This window comes from Drosophila sulfurigaster, chromosome 3 (genome assembly GCF_023558435.1).
Source record: "Drosophila sulfurigaster albostrigata strain 15112-1811.04 chromosome 3, ASM2355843v2, whole genome shotgun sequence".
Taxonomy (NCBI): Eukaryota; Metazoa; Arthropoda; class Insecta; order Diptera; family Drosophilidae; genus Drosophila; species Drosophila sulfurigaster.
This window is the reverse complement of record NC_084883.1, coordinates 27,026,257-27,048,637: the sequence shown is the minus strand read 5'-3', so window position 1 is coordinate 27,048,637 and position 22,381 is coordinate 27,026,257. Positions and strand designations below refer to the sequence as shown.

The following is a 22,381-nucleotide window of genomic DNA, read 5'->3' as shown; positions in this document are numbered from 1 at the left end:
AAGAAAAGACAAATATACAAATATATATATTCTAAATAATTTCTCTTTATTTAAAAATTAAATAAGAAGCTAAATTTAGATGCATAGACACTTTATACAACATGTTTAACATATACATATTTTATATATATTTACGATTTAGAGATTTACGATATAGGAAAAAGCTTTGTTTTTGTTTTTAAATAACTGTAAATCTCGGGATCGATTCAGGGATACGGTGTGTGGGTGTGGGTGTTTGTGAAGGGTGCACGGCTAAGGGAGAGATTCTTAAGCCTAGGTACGAGTAGTAAGTAAATGTAGTAGAAAAAATCGACAAAAAATTCTATACTTTTATAATCTCAATTTCTTATATGTGGAGGGATATTTTCGGGGTATTCTGGATTTGTTGTTATTGTTGTCGTTCATCCGTGTATTATTGGCATTTTATATCGAGGCTTGTCCGTAGAAACTAAGACTTAAAATTAAATATTTTACAACTTTGCTGGACTTCAGTGAGCATTCGAAATACAACAGTGGAAAATTGTTGACGCTTATTTGAACTACATTATTAGATATTTATAGAAACAAAAAATAGAATTGAAATTTGCTGGCAGTTGGCAAACAAAATAAACAAGTGTGGAGTGAGAGAAGTCTAAACGGGGGCAGAGCTTGTTTTTGAATAAATTAGAAAGTGGGGACTGTCAATGATTATGATCATAGTTTATATAGTATTGTATGTGCGTGATGTGTGTTGAGTGTGTGAGTGTGGTAGTGTGTGTTGAGGTGGTTGTGGTGGGGTGGGGTTTGGTGGTGGAAGACTTTTCAACAGCAGTGTGCAAAAGTTGGCTAAATTAAAAATAGTTCAACTAATAAAAACGTGTGCGCAACAGTTGAGCTGTCGCTTCATGGATTTCCGCAGCGTCATTCTTTCGTTCATCCTAATCTTCATTGTCTGCTTATTACGTTGGTTACGCTCTAGAAACGCTTGAGCAGCAGCGGCTTGCTGCGATCGGCAAACTGTTGGTTAATCCATTTGATATCGGGCTTGGAGAAGCGCACTGATTGATTCTCGCCGCAGTTGGACTCTGCGCTGTAGATGCCCTTGAGCTTCACATTGGAACCGCTGCCGCAAGCCAACGCGCTGCCCACATCAAATTCGCAGGCATCGAACTTGGTGGCGCTGCAGACTCCAGTGCCATCGGCTCCGCAATTGCTGCGCGCTTGCGTCGACGTCTCAGTCACATGCATGATGGCGCCCTCCTCATGGACTGCAAAGGAAAGTGCGATTACTTTGACATCATATGGATATATATATTTTAGGCACTTACTTGACAGCGCTTGCTTGCCCCAGCCGGTGGTGACACAGTGCTCGGATGCTCCTGGATCCTCGTCGCTGATGCAGATGGGCTGCACATGGGTGGCGAACTCGAAACGTTTGTCCAGACGGATGATGGCCATATCATTGGAGTTGCTCGATGGATCATATGAGGGATGCACCTCGATGGTCTTGGCACCCGACAGCTGGAAGGGCAAAGGTTCGTTGGTGCTGCCCAACTCCCATTCGCCGGCCTTGATACGCACATCGTTAACTGGCACGCTAAAGAGGAAAGACAACTTAGCTAACTTCAATCTCTATAATTTTGTTAACTTACCCTTGCACACAGCTGGCGGAGGTCAGCACGAATTCATCGCCAATGATGGCACCGCCGCAGAGCAGCGACTTGCTCGACTCACGCAGAATCATTGCTTGCCAAGGGATCTCAGCAAAGTTGGCATCAATGTCCTTCACACCCGTAGGCTTGGTACTGCAATGGAGAGTTGAAAGATTAGTCTTAAGTAAAAGGATCAATGAAAAAACTTCTACTTACCGCCTGTTGCGTGTGGCACAGACTCCAGCGAGATTGACGGGCCAGGGATCAACGTAGTTGGGATCGCGACAGCACTTGCCGGGAGCACCGCTCTCGGGCACCAGACAATCGGTGAGTGGCACACGGAACGCAGCTTCCATGGCGCTCAGCTGCAGTGGCGTCTCGCTTAGCACACCGATGGCATTGCAATAGTTCTCCGGGGTGCAGACCAAAGCGGAAGCGCACTTGGCGAAATGCTTGGGCACCTCTACAGCCTGGGGAGTGGGGAAGATCTGGGGCGACAGTTGATCCTCGCCGCGATAGACGGGCTTCTCATTCGAGGGTTGTTGCACACGGTCGGGCTCGTAGCGTGGTGGCTGCGTGGGACGTGGCTCGCGATGGGGAATCTCGTTAGAGGACACTGGAGGCAGATACTCGTTGGTGGGGCGACGTGTGGGTAGCGTGGGCTGTGGACGGTAGGCGGGCTGTGTTGGCGCTGGCTGCGTCGGCTGTGGGCGGTAGGGTGGCTGTGTCGTCTGTGGGCGTGGTGGCAGAGTGGCGCGCGTCTGCGTCGGCTGTGGCTGATAGGTGGGACGACGTGTGGTCTGGGGTGGCAGATAATCGACCGAAGGGCGACGTGTGGTCGTCGGTGGCAGATACTCGTTGGTGGGGCGGGGAGCGGGCGCTGCTGTGGTGGGTTGTGGGCGGTAGGCGGGCTGGGTGGTGCGCACGGCGGGCACGGTGGGGTTGGTGGGCAGCGGGAAGGTCTTGTCGGGCAGGTTGAAGATGTAGCCATCCTCGGTCAGCGTGGTCGATGGCATGCGGCAGCAGACCTCGGGGGCATAGCAGCGATTGGACTGTAAGAGAGAGAGAGAGAGGAATGGAGAGATCAGGTTAGTGCATCGATTTTGCACACAAATTAACAGCACTTGCACCACACACAACACAACACAGCATAGCACAGCACAGCGAAGCGAAGCAAAGTCGTGTTGCTGCAGTTAATGTCCGTGAGGCAGCGCATCAAATTACAGCTTGACTTGCGGCATGCTACCCGCTCATTAAACTCGCCAATGTGGCCTGTCAGTTGCTGCCTCACTCTTCTTTTTTTTTTTAGCACCTATTTATTGCATGCTTCTTCATGCTGCAATCGCACAGCATTTGGAAATGTTGCACGCTGCGCCAAGTTTGTCGCCTCAGTCTTTTGTTTAATGGCAACACCTACTCACACTCATAGACCCACACTCCACACTCGATGTGTCTATTAATTTGCGTATTTATATGCCAACATCTATCTTCACAATTATGACAAACGGAAAACAATTCCAACTCACATATCGCCGTGGGTGCGTGACAAACAAAAAAGCAAAATAAGCATAAATGATGACTAAATAAATTTTGCCGAATTTCATTTATGAAAATCCATACGAAAAGCTGCATAAATAATGTCTAGACACATTTATAGAATTAATATATATTCATCTACACATTTATATACTATATGTGTGAGCATTAACAGGTTTGTTCAACGGGCAATTAGTCAGTTGGCAAATCAAAGTGCCGCTATATCAAAATTATAGAAATTAATAAGCAAACATAATAATAGAAAATGTTTTGTTAGCGCTTGGCTGATGCTCAAATACCCTTCTGACTTAGTCATGGCGGCTTTTTTGGATTAAGTAATAGAATTATAATTATTATAGTCAATTCGCAGACAGGTTTGCTTACGAAATTATATATTATATTTGAGTTTAATGGGCTTTTAAGAGCGTAGCTGTATCATTCGTAGAATTAACTAAACATTCCTTAAATTGTTTACAATATTTCCGTCAACATTTTAATTATATGTGTTTTATAAACTACGAATGTCCAATTATTGCGTTTTACTCTATACTATAAGTCACAGTTGATTTATGCGAGTTAAATTAGATTCAATAAAAATGCTTCTATAATGAGTTTGTTTTCAGAATTGAAATAATACAAATTTTAGATATTCAATTCTTTAACAAATTTGTAGAATTTATAATATGCTTTGATTTGAATTGAAAGAATGGATATTCTTTATATTCAATTATTAAGAATTTTTATAAATGATTTAATTAAAATCGAAAGAATACATATGTTTTAACATATTTTAGATTTTTTAACTCTTTTAAATAAAATTCTATTTATTATGTAGATCCCGCTAAAAGATGCTCACAATTGTTTAACAAATTATTCTATATTTCAGGTACAGTTTTACAATGTTTCTATCATTGAAAATGATCCATCATCTTGTACTCAAACGATTCTTTTATTAATGACTGAAATATGAAAGGAAATCTTTGCGGTATTATGAGGCCAAGTTTCGTAAAGTTTTGTGAGTTGGTCTTGATTCTGAAGCACTCTAAGTAACACCTCTGAAAGATGCAATTTATCTGCAGTTTTTATCTGTGCAGCATGTAATTTAGTTGTGTTTTTTTGTAGCCATCACATTTGCATATGGGCAATAAAGTTTGTTGTAGAATCTGAATGCTTACGCAATCGTAATGTTTACTCAGCAGCAGCAGCAGCAGCAGCAACACCCACGACAAAAGAATTGAGAGAATCGCAATGCGAATTCAGAAGAAGAAATAACGCAAATGAAAATGAAAATGAGCAAACGAAAATGAAAACGAAGACAAATTGAAACCGATCCCAGGCGGTGGCTTGCTGAGGCTCTTCACACGGCCGAGTTGTCAACGAGCGCGACCTTCTGTTTTATTGTTTCGCGCAATTTGTAACTCATAATTCAAGAGGCAGCCGACAGACGAGAGAAGACAGAGGAGAGAAGACAACAAACAGCAGCAGACGGCAGCAGCTGATCTTGCTACTGCGGGGCGTGTTAAGTGTTGTTGCTGGGAACCGTGCAACAACAGCAAATAATGTGCACATTTGTCAAAAATTAAGCGAAAAGCGAATGCGACATCTGGCGAGATTTGCCTGACTTGACAAATTAATAATTATAATTAAATGGCGAATGTGCTTCCGTTCCAAGGCAACAACAACGGCGACTTGTGGTTGTCCTTCCGCGCTGGCAGCTCTTCCCTCTTAATTTCTTATCATTATCATTAGCCTGACCCTCTGGCATAATTTTCATCAATTAAGGCGCTAATCAAATGTTATCTTAATGTAGACATCATTCACTGCACATTGATCGAGAGGCGCACGCATTAAATTTTATGTAATACATGTTATCATTAAGTCTGCCACAGCAAAAACAACTGGTCATATATATATATTGTTTTTTTTTATTATGCTTTTGTTGCCGATCAATGACAAGTCTGTAGCAGCCAGCAGCCCTCCACCTGATGCGCTCTCCTTCCCTCCCCTCTGTCCATGTCTCTGCCTTTGCTTATGATCAATCATTTTGCAGCAGCCAGATAACAACAGCGACAACAACAACAGCAACAACAGCAACAACAACGACAACAACAGCGACTGCTTGTACAGGCGACAGCTAAAATATGTAATCGCCAGCAACAACAATGACGCCAAAATGCTTTTAATAAATTTTGTTGGCCATACAACTTGTACGTTGTCCACGGTTGTTGCTGTTGTTGTTGTTGTTATTGCGGCTTGTTTTCTGTGTACGCTGCAATTTGTTAATAATGTTGCAATTACAATAAGTATATGAAATTTTATGAAATTTATTTTAATGTCATTGCTAAGCATCGGACAGCGAGCCCAGCTCAGCTCAGCTCAGTGAGCAAGGTACCCAAAAGGAACAAACGACAAATAAAACAAATGACTTAGGCAACGAACTGACCAAGACTAAATGACACTAGCCTAAAGATAAACTGAGAAGGTAATTCATAGCTTAGTTCTTATAATTGCTTATGAATTGCCTGAAAAAGAGAGCTCGATAAAAACTTTTAAGATTTATAATAATAAGAGACAAATGATGAAACTAAGTCAGATTAATGTCAAATTTTATAGGTTCGGTTCAGACTTTTTAAAGTACTATAATAATAATAGACAAATGATTAAACTAAGACAGATTAATGCAAAATTTTATAGCTGCATCCGAATTTTCTTTAACTGCATCAGAAGTGTATTTAAAATTCTTTATATTGTGCAGCAAATAAATTAGCTTTTAAGTAATCATAAGTATTTACAATTAATGTTCTACATATTTATAATGGAATTTTTAATTAATGTGCTTAATCTTTGTTGTAACAAAAGATTAGCCAAAGCCCTGTGCAGCTTATTCAATTTATTTGAAATATTCTTCAAAAGCTTTAGGTTTTTTTGAGTACTGCAAATAACCGCTAAGCAAATTCTCTACCCTCACATAGTTTGCAGATTAATCTTGGCTTTTTGCGGCTAGTGTCATTAGCGTAATCTGTAATTGAAACCTTGCAGTTAAACTTTTTGGCGAAAATGTCAAGTGATCAGCTTGCACCTTATGTTAAATTGAAATTTATGACACAAATGTTTCAGCGGCAACACGAAATTGTTTTTTATGACAGCGCTAATGTGGCAAATACCATCAGTTATAAATTCCTTGCATCTTCTTGTTGCAACTTCTTCTGAAGTCGTCGACAATTTATGCGCCTATAAAAACAACAAATTTTTGTTGATTCTTTTTTTTTGTTGTTGTTGTTGTTGCTTTGCTTCTTTTATGTGCTTTTTGCTTAGAGTTTTGCTTTTGTGTCCGGCCCTGAAGTGCATATTTGACGGCGCAAGTTTGTCGCTTAAGTCTTTTGTTTATGCATGCAAAACTCACAACGGCTTCTAACGCATACATAAATAATGCAACAACGCCTGTAAAATTTGTTAATTTATCGCGCGATCCAAGTGGATGGCAAATAAATTCAAACGAATTGGACGAGCTCAAAGAGCTATTAATTATGTGTCCAATGGACGATGCCAAAGTGTCATTAAAGACTCATATAAATTATGCTTGCTGTGTTTATCTATGTGTGTGTGTGTATGTGTGTGTGAGGGTGTTTGATTCTATGTTTATTTTACATAAAACAGAAAATCATAGATAATCAAATGCATGCATTTGGCAGTCACAACGATCAATAACAATATTAATAATGTTAATAATAATTATGATTGTGCCCAAGTCAAAGACAGCCAAAAGAAACAAAAACAGCTACAAAACAATGAAATACCAACAACAAAAGCAACAACAAACAAATGTTAAACGCTGTCAACGACTGGCCCGTTGTCAGCTCCCGCTCCCTCCTCCATCTACGCTTCCAACTCTGTTTCTTTGGCTGTCGCCCGACTACGACTACGACCTAGACCTTGGATGTTGTTATAGTCGTCGTCATCGTCATCATTATCATTACGATTATCATTATCGTCGTCAGCATCGTCATTATTATTATTAACATTATTATTGCTCTTGTCGTTGTCGTTTGTTGTTGTCGTTGTTGTCTCTGCATGCAGTCGGCGACATGCTCTGTTTGCTGAGTTAGCCTTTTGTTGCTGTTGTTTTTTTGGTTTTTGTTTGCTTCTTCTCATGTTTTGTCTTACAGCTCACAATTTATTTTTGTTAATTTTTTGTGTTTTTGTTTTGGCTCTTCAAACTGTCAGCTTGCTGGCTGACTGTCCAGTAAAAGCTGAAATAACGCAACATTAACAGCTAGCAAATCTGTCTTAAAAGCAAAAACCAAAACACTGCCTAATGCATGTCAAGTGGAATGCTAGGTCAGGCTTTTGCTTAATGGACATGATTTGCACAGATTTCATTATGAGCTCGGCTTCCTATTACTGTCGAATGTTGTAGGCAAATTATGATGATGCTTAAGGTCTATTTTGTATCCTCAATTTATAGGTAAAGGTCAGTCGTTAGCCTAATTTTGTAGATATGTTTTTAGGGCACTAGGAAAAATTAGTACTTGAAGTTATTGAAGAAATACTTTTACAATGGGTCTTAGTTATCTTGGCTAATAATTTGGTACTATAGTAGTACTATATCAATGGGCATCGGGTATGTCTCAGTCGAGAGCACTTGTCTGTAGCTTTCTTACTTGATTAGTATTGGTGTTCTTAATATTTCTTCTTCATAGCCTATATCAATAAATGTAGTATTAAGTTTAAGCTACTTAATTACTGTTTTAACGTCCTTTAAATCGATATCAAAATGAATTATTTAAATAATTAAACATTTTAAAGCTATAATATGAAACTGAAAGTAATCTAAAATCGCTTACAACTGAAATGCATTTTCGAACGCAATCGAAAAGCTGATTGAAAACCTTTAACATTAAAATGAGGCCCGATAATTTTCCGAAAGTTGCTGCAAGCTTTAAGCTACTTATCACCGTGGCTGGCTGGCTGGCTGGCTGTCTCTCTATAAATATCTGCTGGGGTTGCAATAAATTGCCTCGTACATAATTTACTATGTATAATGTCAATAAACAAGGTTTAAACAGAGCTTAAAAATTTGTCAAAGTTGCAAGTGTTAAACCGGCTCGGGAAAAACATTTCGTTTTACATAAATTACGCTCGAACTGGAACTAAACTTACAAAAATTAAAAAAAACAAGCATGGAGATTAAGATTGGGGAAGCGGAAGGGGAGGGGGGTAAGAAGAAGTGAAGTTCACGCAATGTTCGGCATGTTACAAAATGTAAAACATGCAACATGCACAGCAGCTTAAATGATAAATGGCCATAATGAAAATATGCGCCATAATCATCAGCATAATTATAGCAGACATCCTTTGGCCAGGCGAATCGCATCCATTAAGGTTGCTGCAAGTGTTATCAATCAGCTTGGCAAATGCTGATGCTTAAGGTCAGCACACTCGGTCAATATCCGATATGGGGAGCAAAGCCGTGTGGCATGTGGCATGCGCTGGTATGTCTGTTGCATGTAAACATTAATTGATCAGATATGCGCATTACAAGAGCGACGAAGAGAGCAATGTGAGCGAGTGATGTCTGGCCTAGGCCCACTCTCCAAGTGCCCCATATTGAGTAGACTCTATATAGTAATGTAGCACATGTTGTCTGGCAACTGTGTGGAGGGGCAACAACGACCTTGCAACGATGCATTCCGCGCATTTTTCACTGTTAAACTACTTAAGTTATTTCTGCCTCTTCGCACTCTTGTAAATTAGGGGGGAATACTGCGTTGCCCCAACTGGTTCAGCGAGCAGCGATGTTGTTGTCCCCAGCGTGCATTTTGTAGCATGCCACGCAATTGGCGTCAATGCCTGCATAACTTAACGAGTTCGAGGCACTCTTTTTGGGTGCGTAATTGTCGCTCCCTTCCCTTCCCTTCCCATCCCTTCGTTTCCCTTCGACTGGCTCTTTCTCTGTGCTGGGCAAATTATGAGGCTGTGGCCCACCGAAATCAGAAAAAAACAGAAAAACATCAGCTAAGTGAAACGATTTCAGTTTGCAGTTTTACTTAAGTGCGTGGCTGCAGCAGCAACTCGGCTGCTGCTGCAACATAATTCACTTGCTTTTTTGCGTGCAACAACTGCTACGCAACTGACCCGTTTTGTTGGCCGGTTGCATGTAAACAAATTATGCAATTGCAATGCCAGCGATCAGCATTCAACGTTCAACGTTCAGCGCCATCTCCGTATCAAGTCTCATCGCGCCATCTCACTCTCTTCCTTCTCTCTCGCGCTCTCTTTCTTGCTGGTTGTATAGCCATCTCACTCTCTGATTATTCTGGTAGGCCGTAATTTAACACTTTTTTGGCTTGAATGCATTTTATGCACATTACTTCGTAAGTTCAACTGCATTCCATTGCTTGATTGCCACTTGACGGCATCAAGTTCGTTGCCTGAGTCTTTCGTTTTGACATTGCCACTGACTCCCGACGCCCGCTCTTACTACATCTGTCGCCTTCTCTCTCTCTCACTCTCTGTCGCTGGCAATGTCATTGCAAATACGAGTACCAGTAAACCAGATACTTTTGCATGGCACTGTATGTTAATCACATCGCATCGTTGCTTCGGGCAACCACGAATTTTTCTTTCTTGCTTATTTCATGCACGAAATTATTCTAAAATTTTTGAACTGAATACGAGATTCAACCGCTGCATGCAATTGTCTTTTGCGGTAGCAGCATTTATTTGCATTTATTGTATGAGATGTTTGGAAACTAAAGCAGTTGAAGTTTTCTCTTGAAATCAACGTGGCATAAATTTTGACAATATAATAAAATTTTTAAAATACATTTTTAAAGCAAATGCAAATCGCTTTTTGATCGAAAAGTCGAATTCAATTAAATTACAAATTTGATATTTTGTTACGGATTGAAATTGATAAAAGAAGAAAAAATTACGAACTCGTCTAATTAGTTAAAATCTAAGATATAAAAGACATTTTCAGAAATAGTAGAAAAACTCTTTACTGTTGCTATTCAATTTGCCACATCAGAAATTACAAACATAATAAAACTTTTTCACTTCTAGCATCACAATAAAAGCAAAATAAAATCTACACTTCAAAATTGATTGGAATGAGACAAAGCTTTTGGAAGCCGGAATAATCTGCTGTTCGCATTGGAAATTTGAGTTGCCGCTCCTCGCAACTCCCACATGAAATATTTAGTGTTGACTCATGTCTGAGCAAATTCTATGCGCTGTCATGTCGGATTAGATTTCAATCTCGCAAAACAATTCGTCATTCTCAGCAGCAGCAGCAGCAGCAGTCGAAGAAAAAGCAGATCAAAGCGTGAATGCAATTTGTATCTACTTAGGCAACAACAAGATCGACAACAAAAGAATATTTTTCGCTTCAAAATGTAAACTAATTGTGTGCTAATAAGCTGCAACTCGTCGTTGTTGTTGTTGTTCGTTTTCTTAATAGCTGCTTGTGAAATGTGCAACGATTGCCGTTCAACGGTAGCTTCGACTCTGAATCTGAATCCGACTCTGACTGTGGTTCGGTGGAACGCTTTGTTTTCGGGGCATCTCTCATCATTGGCACATCAAAATGCGATTTTATGCAGTTGCTACGTTTGTTTTTCTAATGGTTTTTCCTCTTCTGCGTCTCGCATCGCTTTTGATACGCTAATGATTATTTCTTTCTTTAGGCGGACTTTTTGTGTCTTGCACAATTTGAGCCAATTAAACGGTTTGAAGCTGACAAATTTGTCTTCATTTTTTGTGTTTTTTTTTTGAAAGACAACTTACCCCTTGCTTTTTCACATAGTTGATGGCGCTGATTTCGCCATTGCGACAATCTTGTGGAGCCACACAATCGGAGTCACGTGGACAGGTGGCAAATGGTGTAGGTGTGGTTGTTGTCGTCGTTCTTCTGGTTGTCGTTGTCGTCGGTGCTGGACGGTAGGTGCAGCAAATGTTCGACTCGGGACTGCAGTTCTGTAAAGAGAAGAGTAAAGTTGTGGCAGGTTAATAAATAATCTAGATGAAACGGAAAATCTATGAAGTGTATTTTGAACTACACGAAATAATTCATAACATATAGAAGATATTAATTCCTTTGAAGTTCAATTTGTGATCAAATAGCTGCCAGATTATAATATAAATCTATTTGATGTATTTTGAACTATAAGAAATACTTCACAATAAATAAAATATATTAATTTACAGCTCAACTTGTCTTCAAATAGTAACAAGTTTAAAGTATAATAAAATATATTAAAATAAAATAAAATATATTTTCCAATATATAAGAAATGATTCATATTAAAGAAAAAGTATTGATTCCATTTATGTTTCACTTCTTATCAATTTCTAATGATTGCATCCGTAAAGTGAATTTTAAATCCTTTATTGCACTACATGTAATCAAGTGACTGAGGCAACAAACTTGTTTCCACTTACAACACTAATCCGCTTTATATATTACGCTACACATCTAGTTTTATAGAGCAAAAAAACAAATGACTGCAGCAACGAACTTGACAAATGCGAAGTGTAGCTTTGTGGCCGAGCTTAGTGTCCAGTTGCCTTGTCGCATAATCAATCAATGTGTTTTAGTAGCCACGTACTTGACCAACACTGTTAGCCATAAAGTTGCCACTCGTTGGCATCGGCATTAATTAAGCGGCCTAAACGATCGTTGACGCCGCTGTCGCTGCCACTGCGACTCTTCTTGTTTGCTGTTGTTGTTGTCAACAAGTGCTGCCGCCTCTGGCAAAAGGTCAGCAGCCATTGCAGTTGCATAAATGATGTGTTAAAATAATGTCCAAACATGCTGCATGCCTCACATGGCTGCCCAACTGCCCCCTGCCCCCTGCCTCCCTCCCCTCATTTTCTTGTGCTTTGCTAATTTTCATAGTTTTAATTCGTTTTTCTTTCTGCTTTGTGGCATTGGCTGCATTCGCATTGAACTTTGCCGCCTTCGTTCAACGGTTTTACGATGTTCTAATGGAACCTTCGCAACGCCTCGGCCAACTAATTTGCTTGCCTCTGTTGCTGCCACACTGGCAACAATTGCAAATTAATAACGATAATAATAATGATGTTATCTGCGCTGAGGTTCAGCAGTTCAAGTATGCCCAAGGTGTTCTTCACAGTAGCCAAAGGCGTTCTAGCTGTTGTCGCTGCAAATCAATTAACGTGGCCAATTTGGCCGTGTGACTCTTTTAAACGCTGCTGCAGCATTCAACATAATCATGGCTAAGTCCATCAATTGAGCCATTAATCTTAATTGAGCTTATTTCCTAGGCAAAAAACCAGTTCAGAATATATATTATATTCTTTATTTAGTATATCAATCAAGCTGCTTATTGGTCGCTTCTCGCTCGCTCTCTATTTAAGCCAAATTGATGGCTGCCTAATTTATGTTCACATTTTACAGTCACAAAAACCAACACATAGTTCTTTTTTTATATACATATATATAACGAACCGATCGACCTTGACTAATAAAAATAAAATAATAAAAATGGAAAAAATCACAGCTACTCACTGGACACGCTCAGAAATGGTTAACGCACGTTAAAACAAGAATTTCTTGTCAAGAACATCGAAGTTCTACTCTCGATAGGGCCCAATTCCCATTTGCATGGTAACAATCAAAGCGAACACTAAATCGTGCCAACGAACAGCTTTATGATGATGATATATATGAAATGGCAAATCAAATGGCTGTAAAGCACTCTGTTATTTATAAGCTTGGCTTTAATTGAAAGTAAGTCGCAGCCTCAGTATGCAAATCGAACTCGTTTACACGAAGAACACATTGTAACTCGAAGTGTTCGACATAATGTTGACTACGCATTTAAGAGTTAAAATTTACATTACATAAATTTGTATTATATATAATATGTACTATTATAATTTGTAAATTATATCATTTGTATTCTCCTTATGAAATGAAATATAATCCGAATTGAGTGTTAGCATAACAAGTTTACACGATCAAGACATAAAATGCAATGTTATACATAAATTGATTATAGAGCTCTTTTATTGCGTCACACTTCACAGTCGCTCTTATGATAAGTTTTTCAACTTGAACTTGCCTGAACGCATAACTTGTTTATGCCAATAAAAGTCAACTATTCATGACAAGTGCGCACGTGTAAGCGAGAGTTACGAGTATTTAAAACTATTCTCGTCCAACCGGATGAGAAACCGCGTTCGCATTCGCATTCGCGTTCTGGATGTGGATTTTTCGGAGTTTGAGTCTGGGTTGTTAAACCCTTAAACAAACGGAACATGCGACGTTCTAGACGTAAATCTCAATCCGCGAAAAATGAGATAAAAATAACTAATGCTTAATAATAATCACAGCCGCGATTTGACATCATCATCGTGCTGGGAATTATTTATTTTCGTTTATTGTTTTTTTTTTTATTCGCTGTTTCGTATTTTATTTTAATTACGAGTGTGCGCAAAAATTTGTCTGTTGAGCAAATATTTGATTGCTTGTTTGACTATTGATTTAAGAGCTTTGGCACGCCGAGTGCTAACAAAAACAACACAAAAAACAATAAGAATAATAATAATCAAATCAAATAATAACACGCGATGCGATAATGAAAAGAATTCGCAATGAAGATCGTTGAAGCATTCCGATGACCAAAATTGGTTTGTTTCGTTTAGCATTTGCCTGTGAATTGTTGAGGAAATGCAAACAGTTGTTTGGCAGTCAGTTTAGTTAGTTCAATTTTTGTCAACCTGCTCCGTTTTGACTCTATGTCAAAGTCAAGTTAACATAGACAGCGACAGCAGCAGCAGCTGGTTGGTAGTTGTTTGGCTCGTTAGCTCGTTTACCCAATTTGGCCAACAGATAGCTGAGTCAGAGCCAGCGAGGGACGCCCACGCGACCAGTGTTTGCCTTATGATTAAGTTTTTGTTGTTTTTTTTGTCTATTCGAATGGCCAGACAACAAGTTGACTCAGCAAATATTTAGCCAATAGTTTGATGCTAGTTTGCCGATATGGTTTTGATTGATTAACATTTAATTAATTTAATTGCTAATTGAAGCTCAGCTCAGCTCAAATCAAATCAAGCTCAGTGAACAAACGTGCAATCAATTAATTTAATCATTCAACAGCTTCGATCATCCGCGATATCTCAGCTCGATTTCTAAATATGTCTATTAATCGTTGTGTTCTCACACACACACATAATTTCCAGGTTCATTGCTCTAAGCTCCACTCCACTTCACTCCAAATTGCCTCAACTTGTCTACATAATCTGCCCATTTTGGCACGCACTAAATTAAGCCTTATTAGCTACGGCTCATCAACATCTCGCTCTCTCTCGCTCCTCTGCTCTGCTCTGCCTTGCACATATTTATATTCTATGAGTTCATTTCATTTGATTTATTTTACTTAAATTACGTTTTATATTTTGTTAAACACTGCTGCTAATTGATTATAAGCTTAATTTATTATATCATTTTTTGGCTGCTCATTTAAAATAAAAACAACGATCCGTTTTGATAAGTCTCCACTTGGGTGTTTAAATAAATTATTATTGCAGTATTTCTAGTGTCAAAAGCGAGACTGTGTTTAAGATTTATGGTTAGTATAAGCGTGTCTAGGCACACCTTTTTATTAAATCTCATTGAAATCTGATTTTCTTTGGCAACTTGCATTCTTTTAGTTTGCTAACAAATCTGTTAAGTTTCAAAAATTTGACAAGGCAAACATCCGATTAACCCGACAACATAATTGAGATCAATATTTTAAATCTTTTGCGTTAATTTGTAGAAAAATAATAGAACAGGTTATTTAATAAAGTATTTCCTAGTCAAGACAATCAATTATCTGCAAAAATTCTTAGGCCTATAGAATTCCGCAAACAGAAATAATTTGTACAATTCTACATTTCAAAAGCTGTCAAAACTGAAGATCTATATCATCACTTCTTTTTGAAAAGATTATTAATAGTTTTATTCTATTAATTTTGTAAACGAGAAAATCTATTCTCCGATATATATTCTTATTTATCTACCTTTGCTCTTCCTACAACATATTTCTTTGCCGTTTACTTATCACATTCCTAGGCCGTAATTAAGTTTGTCATCAATAAAATTGCATTTGTTGTTATTTCCAGTTGCCAAACTTGTCGCCGTTGGTCAATGGGTCAAATGTGCACTTGAGGCGATCGTTGCAGAGTCTCGGCTGCAGCCAAACATATCGTCTTCAATAATTTTTAATTAAAAAACATAATTCAGTTGGTTTTGCAATATATAAGCGCAAAATAAAATGCATAGTTTATGTGCAAGCTCATTCGATAGGCACTTCAAAATAGCATCAAGTTTGTTGCCTAAGTCTTTTGTTATTTGGGATTTTTTGTGCCGAGTCAGGAAGCAAACCGAAACTGAAAGGGTTTAACTGACGCGCTGATTCGCTGATTTTTTTTTTTGGGGCAGGTGCATCAATTGTTGTTGCTGTTATGTTATTTATGTGGCCAAAAAAAAAAATTGAGCACAACTGTTGCGGCATTTACATAAATTTCTTTTTCGCGGCGCGGCAATTAAACATGAACTTCACTTTTTATTTCGGCTGCGCGAATATTACGAAATGAAGCCATCCCTCAGCTGACAAACCGGAAAATAACGGTAACGATGCAGACGCAGCAGCAGCAGCAGAAATGCTGATCAGATCGAGCTAATCAAGCGCATTGCCATATTTTCAACATTATCCGGCCGTAGACAGGCTTTTAATATTGTTTTATTTTTATTTTGTTGTTGCTTTTGTCTGCTTGCCGGCAGCAGCAGCAGCAGCTTGTCAAGCGTCTGCAACAATTTACTCGTATATTTCATGAATGTCTGGGTAAAACCAAGACCGACAGACAGACACAATCAATGCGCATTATGCAATTGACTAGCCAATCCCCCTTCCTCTACCCTTCCCCTTCGCTTGCCCTTCGCTTTCATTCAATAGCTTACCTGAATCTTTGGCAGCTGCTGACTGTAGTAGCCATTGATGCACTGATCCTGGCGCACACACTGCTGTCCATTGCCGCATTTGAGTTGCTCCAGCGGAGGCAGATATGTCGGCGCCTGGAATGGCGATGCCTGTCGACTGATGACCGCGTGGTGGAGGAAGACATTCGATGCGGGATTCACGGAGTAATGTGTTTCGGGCTGCTCTTTGATCTCATTCTGGTATTGGCCATTGAGGAACATGTTCGTATTGTAGTTGGCATTAACGGCATCGTGCATGCCCAGCACCAGCAGCGTGGCCAGTGGCAGCATTAGGTTTCGAAACCGCGACATAATGTTTAATGATTTGATTTAAAGATTGTACTCTGCAAATGGCAAAAGTTGTAGAGAAAATATGAGTAAACATGAACATAGGGAAATTCACAATTACAGCATTGAGTAATTTAAACATAACTTAGATTATATTTGCTTAAAGAAATGTTGAAAAAATGTGATCTAATTGTATATTGAATAAGAGAAAATAAGTAGAAATAAATATGGAAACAAATTGTACTAAAAGTTCACAAATTGAAATTTGTTTGTTTTTAATACAACTCGAAATGGAAACCATATAATGAAAATTAGTGCAAATAAATATTGTGAATGTTATTAGCTATTAGAAAAAAAATGTAGAAAAAATATTCAATAATTTAACGTTGAATTCTTTTTTTTATTAATATATCAGCAGTTGACAACATAAAGAAATTGAATGTATAAATTAAAATATTTAAACTGCATTAAAGTATTTTATTCATCTTGATTTAATTTTTGGCATATCATAAATTAAAAGCACAGAGAAGAGAGTTTTTTTCTGTTCCTAACTTTAAATTGATTTATTTTTGCATATATTCGCAGTTGACAACAGGGAGAAAATTTAATTAAAATATTTTTAGCCATTCTGATTTGAAATTGTATACATTGGCAGTTAAATTATGTACAAAATATTAAAATTACATTAAAATATTTCTATACAATTTTCGAATATTGAACTGTTGACAACACAGCTAAAATTAAGTTATATGGATATATAAATTATTTATTTGAGGAAGTGAGTCGCACATTTTGAGAATCTTCTAGCTGTCAAATTAATTTGTATATTGCTGAAATTCCTGATTATTTCCCCAACAACAGCTAAAAATAGAACTGTGAACTAGCTTTTCTACTTATTAAGCTTGAGAATGTGCTGACTAAATCCGCCGGCAGTAATAACAGCTGGCGATCAAAGTTTGTTGCTGTGGTTGTTGCTGTTGTTCAAGTTGATCGTCATCAATGAAATGCAAAATATCGTGATGACATAATTTCGCAACAGGAACGTATGAAAATGCCATAAAAGTGCACGCGCCGGATGCCCCGAAGACGATGAGACGACAACGTTGAGAGGCAGCAGCAGCAGCAGCAAACAGCCTACACGCTGTGCTTGCAACTGTTGCTGCAGATCGCCAGCTATGGCAGCAACAACAACTTGGTTAACACAGCAAATGGCACTTGCTGCTGCTGCAGTTCGACAGACTGTCTGACTGGTGGCCAGTCGGAGTCGGAGTCTACTTTGGGTGTCTGTTAGCCAGCCTTTTGGGCGCTTGTCTACAAGTTGTTTGCGCAAAGGAATTTCAGAAGTCCAACTCGTTTTGGCCAAACAGACTTCCGAAAACTGGCCAAAGATATGCCCAAGACTTGATGTGTACAAGTCTACGAAATATATATATAGATAGTATATGTTTAATCACATTATTGTTCGCCCCCTGCGCAGCGGCTGCTGTGCAATTTGTCAAAAGATTCTAAGTCAGATAAATTACAAAGCCAAGCGACTGCTGTTGGAGTTGATGTATCTGTTGGATACGTCTAACTAACTGTCCGTCTGTGTGTCTGTCTGTTCATCTGTCTAGCTGCTTGTCTGACTGTCTGGCTGCCTCTTTGTCTATTTTGTCGATTCATTAAGGCATTTGGCCAAGCGGTTTGGCCGCTTGGATTACGCAAAAAAAAATAGACGCAACGTTTGGTCAGAGTTCTCAGCGTCTCGGATTCCCTCTTCGTGGCGGCTGTGGCGGCAATTTCATAATTGATGGCAGCTGACAAGTTAGCGTCTAAATTGACAAACTTGATGTTGATTCATTTGCATTTTGCGTTTAGTCGATACGCGCAGTTTCAATTTGTTTGGACAGGACGTATCAGTAGCTAAGTGCTGACAAGAGACAACTGACAACAGATAAACAGACAAGTGACATCGAAGTAGTCGCATACCTGTTTAGAACACACAGAGTTGACTAAATCCTGAATGCTGACTCAAGAAAACAAACAAAAGTAGATTTACATTTGAAAACATAAACAAGATTTAGAACTAAACCAAACACATTTGATTTTTGGTGGGATGCGTGCGACATGAGTCAATGCTATAAATAACACCCTACGACAGCGTGTATGGCACACAAACAGATATAGATGTAGATATCGATATGGATATGCTTGGATATAAATAAAAACAAATCACAATTTGTTGGTTTTTACCACAACAAATCGCAGTTTGCTGCCAATTTGCATAAAATATGTTATGCGATTTTTTTGTTTTCGTTTGTTTTTTTGTTGTTGTGTGTGTGATTTTGCGCTCATTAAAAAGCTGGCAATTTGGCGAGTTTCTAATACTTTCTCTCTATATAGTATAGTATAAAATATAATAAGGCGCTCAGAATTGACGCTTTGCTTTGCGCTCTCCCTCGCTCTCGCTTCAAAAATCTCTGATTGATGCGCAAATTCATAATTGGTTGGGGAATTCTCCCGCCTCGAGGCGGACGTTTCGTATGAAATGTCTCATTGACACACATTTCAATGCGAGGCGCTGCGGCGGGGGTAGAATTGATGGACATGGCGAAACAAAAGACTTAGGCAACGAACTTGATTGTTTGCTTGCGCTTTTTTTCTTATTTTGATCAATTTAGTATTTAATTTTTTTTGTTTTGTGGTGTTAGAACAACCAAATAAACTAACTACAGAGTTGCTAATGAAATGCAGCACATTAATTCAGTGTGCTTTGTTTTGACTTGTCTACTACACGGACATATGAATGCGGACGTTCTAATGGCCAGTGGTGATTCCAGTGGTTCTAGTGGTTCTGCCTGGACATACAAATACATATGCAAATTTGTTTGACTAAGCTGCTGCTGCTGGTGCTGGAAAGTATGTGACTTCCGTCTATGTGTGTTTGGTTAGCTCTTAAGCTGTTTGGATTCTGTGCCTGATTTTTCACATAAATTAAAATAAGAAACAGCAAATGTTTGTCTACTTCTTCTTCTTCTTCTGATGCTGCTACTGCTGCATGCAATTTTGCAACAACGGCGCAAAGTTCAGATCGCATCTCTAGCAAATAAATTTCAAGTGAGTTAAACACAATGCACAGCCAAGACAGGCAGACAGACGGACGGACAGACAAACGGACGGACGTTGGCTAGGTAGCTAGGGTTTGTGACTGCGAGTGCAACTGTGTGGTTGGCTGAATCAATCAAACCATCCATCAATCAATCAACCGCAAATGAATTTAATTTTCAACCACAAAACAAAAGTCACGGCACAATTTACGGTTCATTTCGGTTGCAATGACACTGCAAACACTGAGAGGGCACAAAATATGTGTCTATGTGTGTGTGTGTGTGGGTGTGTATGTGTGACTTTTTATAGATAGAAGATATCTTCCATATCCTTAGCAAAGCTCAAAATATAGTTAGTTATGCTTTATACTAAATATCCTTTGGGCCTGGCACTTGTCACTTGTTCACAAAATTGCATCACAAAGTCTTTAAACTTTAGAGTTCGTTTTTAATATAATTTTGATATTTAATATTTTTATTCTTTAAAAATTGTCTCTGTTTTTGGTAAATTAGGTTATGTCTGAGCACTCAGTTAAATATTTTTGTATTTTGTATTTAGTGTTATTTGGGTAACTCGCACAAAAACTGAACGATTTGGAGAACGCACGTACAACTTCAATACTTCAATATGATTGTGAATATTTTTACCAAGTTCGTCGTTTTTATATGCGGCCCAGCAAACGTTCAGAAGCGCCAGCGTCGCCGCCAACGTCGCAGCTTCTGACGCGCAGCACCCAAGCCACACAGCGAAACACAATAGTTTGACGTCGACGTCGACGCCGGCGTTGGCGCTGCTGTAAGATGCGAACAAGTGGAATTAAGCAGAAGACGACAATAACAAAACAGCAGCAACAAGCAGCGTAGCATCTGCTGACGCCAACGCCAAAGCTGCTGCTGCTGCGCTTCTTGCTCACTTTCGTTGGCAGCGCGCACACTCTGCTGCTGCTCTCAGCGAGAGAGCGGCTGAGGAGCAACTGTGCGAGAGAGCAAGATCTCTTGCCAGGTGGCAACGCTGGTGACTCGATGGCTCGATGGTTGACTCTAGTGCGGGCGTGCAAGCTTAAACAGAGCAGAGACTGATGTCTGATGGGCAGCAGAGGGGGCGTAGCAGAGGGAGCGTTTTTTGGTCTTACGACTATTCTGAAAGTCTTTCCGCTTTGTTGTTGCCTTTTGTTTTAGTGTATTCTGTGGGCTATTTTGCATTTTCGAGTGGAATTTTAAGACCAGCAGCTAATTGATTTTTTGTTTGTTTGTTGTTGGTTTTGCAGTTGAAAGAATTAGGCAAATATAAGTAGTAGTATTTTTGTTTTATTATGATTATTCGTATTCTATACGGTAGGTAATTCAATTTAATCAAACAGGCAATTTGTCAAAAAGCTAAAATATTTTTGCAAATCTTTTTGTCTATGCCCGCAGTTTCCTTTTTAGCGGGGGATTTTATTATTATTGCGATACTACTATTTACTTTATACACGAAAAAAAGTTTGTTGGCTGGGAAACAATTAAATTCCAACGCATTAAAGGCTAGCAATTAATGCCGCTAACAAAATCCGGGTAGATGTTCTAACCGAAACGTCACAGACAACATCGCAAAGTCATTGCCACATTTGTTTAACAGATATTCAGAGAGACAGAGAGAGACATGGCTGAATCATAGGCAAACATTGAACAGCCACCAGTTGTTGATGATGCTCAGAAATGCGAATACTTTAAACAAGATAAACAAAACAATTAATTAACAAAATTAAATATTGATCATGATGCCTGACCAAGACATTCGCAACAAAAAAAAATAAATTATAGCCACAAAAAATAAAAGACAGTGTCGGAATCAAGTCAAGAGACCCAGTTGAACAACACGAAGCATGGAGAAATTAAGCTACCAACTTGAAATATATTGTTAACCATGTGGTATCAACTGAAAAACCGTAACACACCAATTTATGTTGCAATCGAAATTTAATACAATTTGTCTTCCGACTGGATTCGTAACGTTTTTAAGATCTCGCTAATTATAAATCGGTGGCTTTTTGCATGTGCCAAAAAGCAGAGATGAGTTTTTTGATACGCTACGCTTATCACTTGCTAACAATAAATGGTTAATTGATGACAATTTAATGAGGTCATTCAGGGGGGTTTAATAGAGCGTTCTGCTTGATTTTTGCCAACCAAGTTTGTGAAGCAGGTCAAGGTAGCATCGACATTTCGCACTTTACCACGATTGCGAGTACAATAATAGTATGCTTGATGATAATGCCAGCAGCATCGAAAAGTTTCAGCAATTCAAACCAATTCAACTGCAAGTCATAGTTAAAGCTTATCATTTGTGGGTTGTTTGTTGAATATTCCGAAATTTTCAAAGTCTTTTTTTCCAATTTACGCGAGTGAGAGAGATTGCAACAAACTCTGATCGAGTTTTCTATTGTCCGAGGTTGCGGTCTGTTTTTATTGGGCCAGCCGAGACCTAAGGCCTCCGAGACGCCCTAATGCCCACTGATGAAAGCAATATATAGACATGGGGTATTATTGAGCAATTACCGGACAGCTGTTGGACAGTAGCTGTCGGGTCAATAGCAGACTGATTCGCAAATCAAATGCACATTATAATTAACGCATTTCAGTCTCCCTTTTTATACCCGCTACCCATAGGGTAGAAGGGTATTATAACTTTGTGCCGGCAGGAAATGTATGTAACAGGTAGAAGGAGGCATCTCCGACCCTATAAAGTATATATATTCTTGATCAGCGTCAACAGCCGAGACGATATAGCCATGTCCGTCTGTCCGTCTGTCCGTCTGTGTGTCTGTCCGTCCGTCCGTATGAACACCTAGATCTCAGAGACTATAAGAGAT

At 39.0% G+C, this 22,381-nt stretch overlaps 1 protein-coding gene across 1 annotated transcript; it reads right to left on the bottom strand.

Annotated features, from left to right (window-relative positions):
- Nucleotides 1–25: 25 nt before the first annotated feature.
- On the bottom strand, nucleotides 26–16,499 carry LOC133840257 (inactive serine protease scarface). Its single transcript, XM_062271999.1, has 6 exons — nucleotides 16,138–16,499; nucleotides 10,956–11,144; nucleotides 1,848–2,683; nucleotides 1,632–1,784; nucleotides 1,308–1,576; nucleotides 26–1,247 (listed from the first exon to the last, which is right to left on the bottom strand). The coding sequence occupies exons 1-6, from the start codon at nucleotides 16,465–16,467 to the stop codon at nucleotides 955–957; spliced, it is 2,070 nt and encodes a 689-aa protein (XP_062127983.1). The 5' UTR covers nucleotides 16,468–16,499; the 3' UTR covers nucleotides 26–954.
- Between the last annotated feature and the right edge of the window lie 5,882 nt (nucleotides 16,500–22,381).

Bases quoted from the DNA above. Each gene is read 5' to 3' on its own strand.
- LOC133840257 (XM_062271999.1), bottom strand. From the start codon at position 16,467: ATGTCGCGGTTTCGAAACCTAATGCTGCCACTGGCCACGCTGCTGGTG. The intron at 11,145-16,137 runs GTAAGCTATTGA...TTCTCTTTACAG, and splicing joins AGCAGCTGCCAAAGATTCAG to AACTGCAGTCCCGAGTCGAA. The intron at 1,248-1,307 runs GTAAGTGCCTAA...TTTCCTTTGCAG, and splicing joins GGGCAAGCAAGCGCTGTCAA to TCCATGAGGAGGGCGCCATC.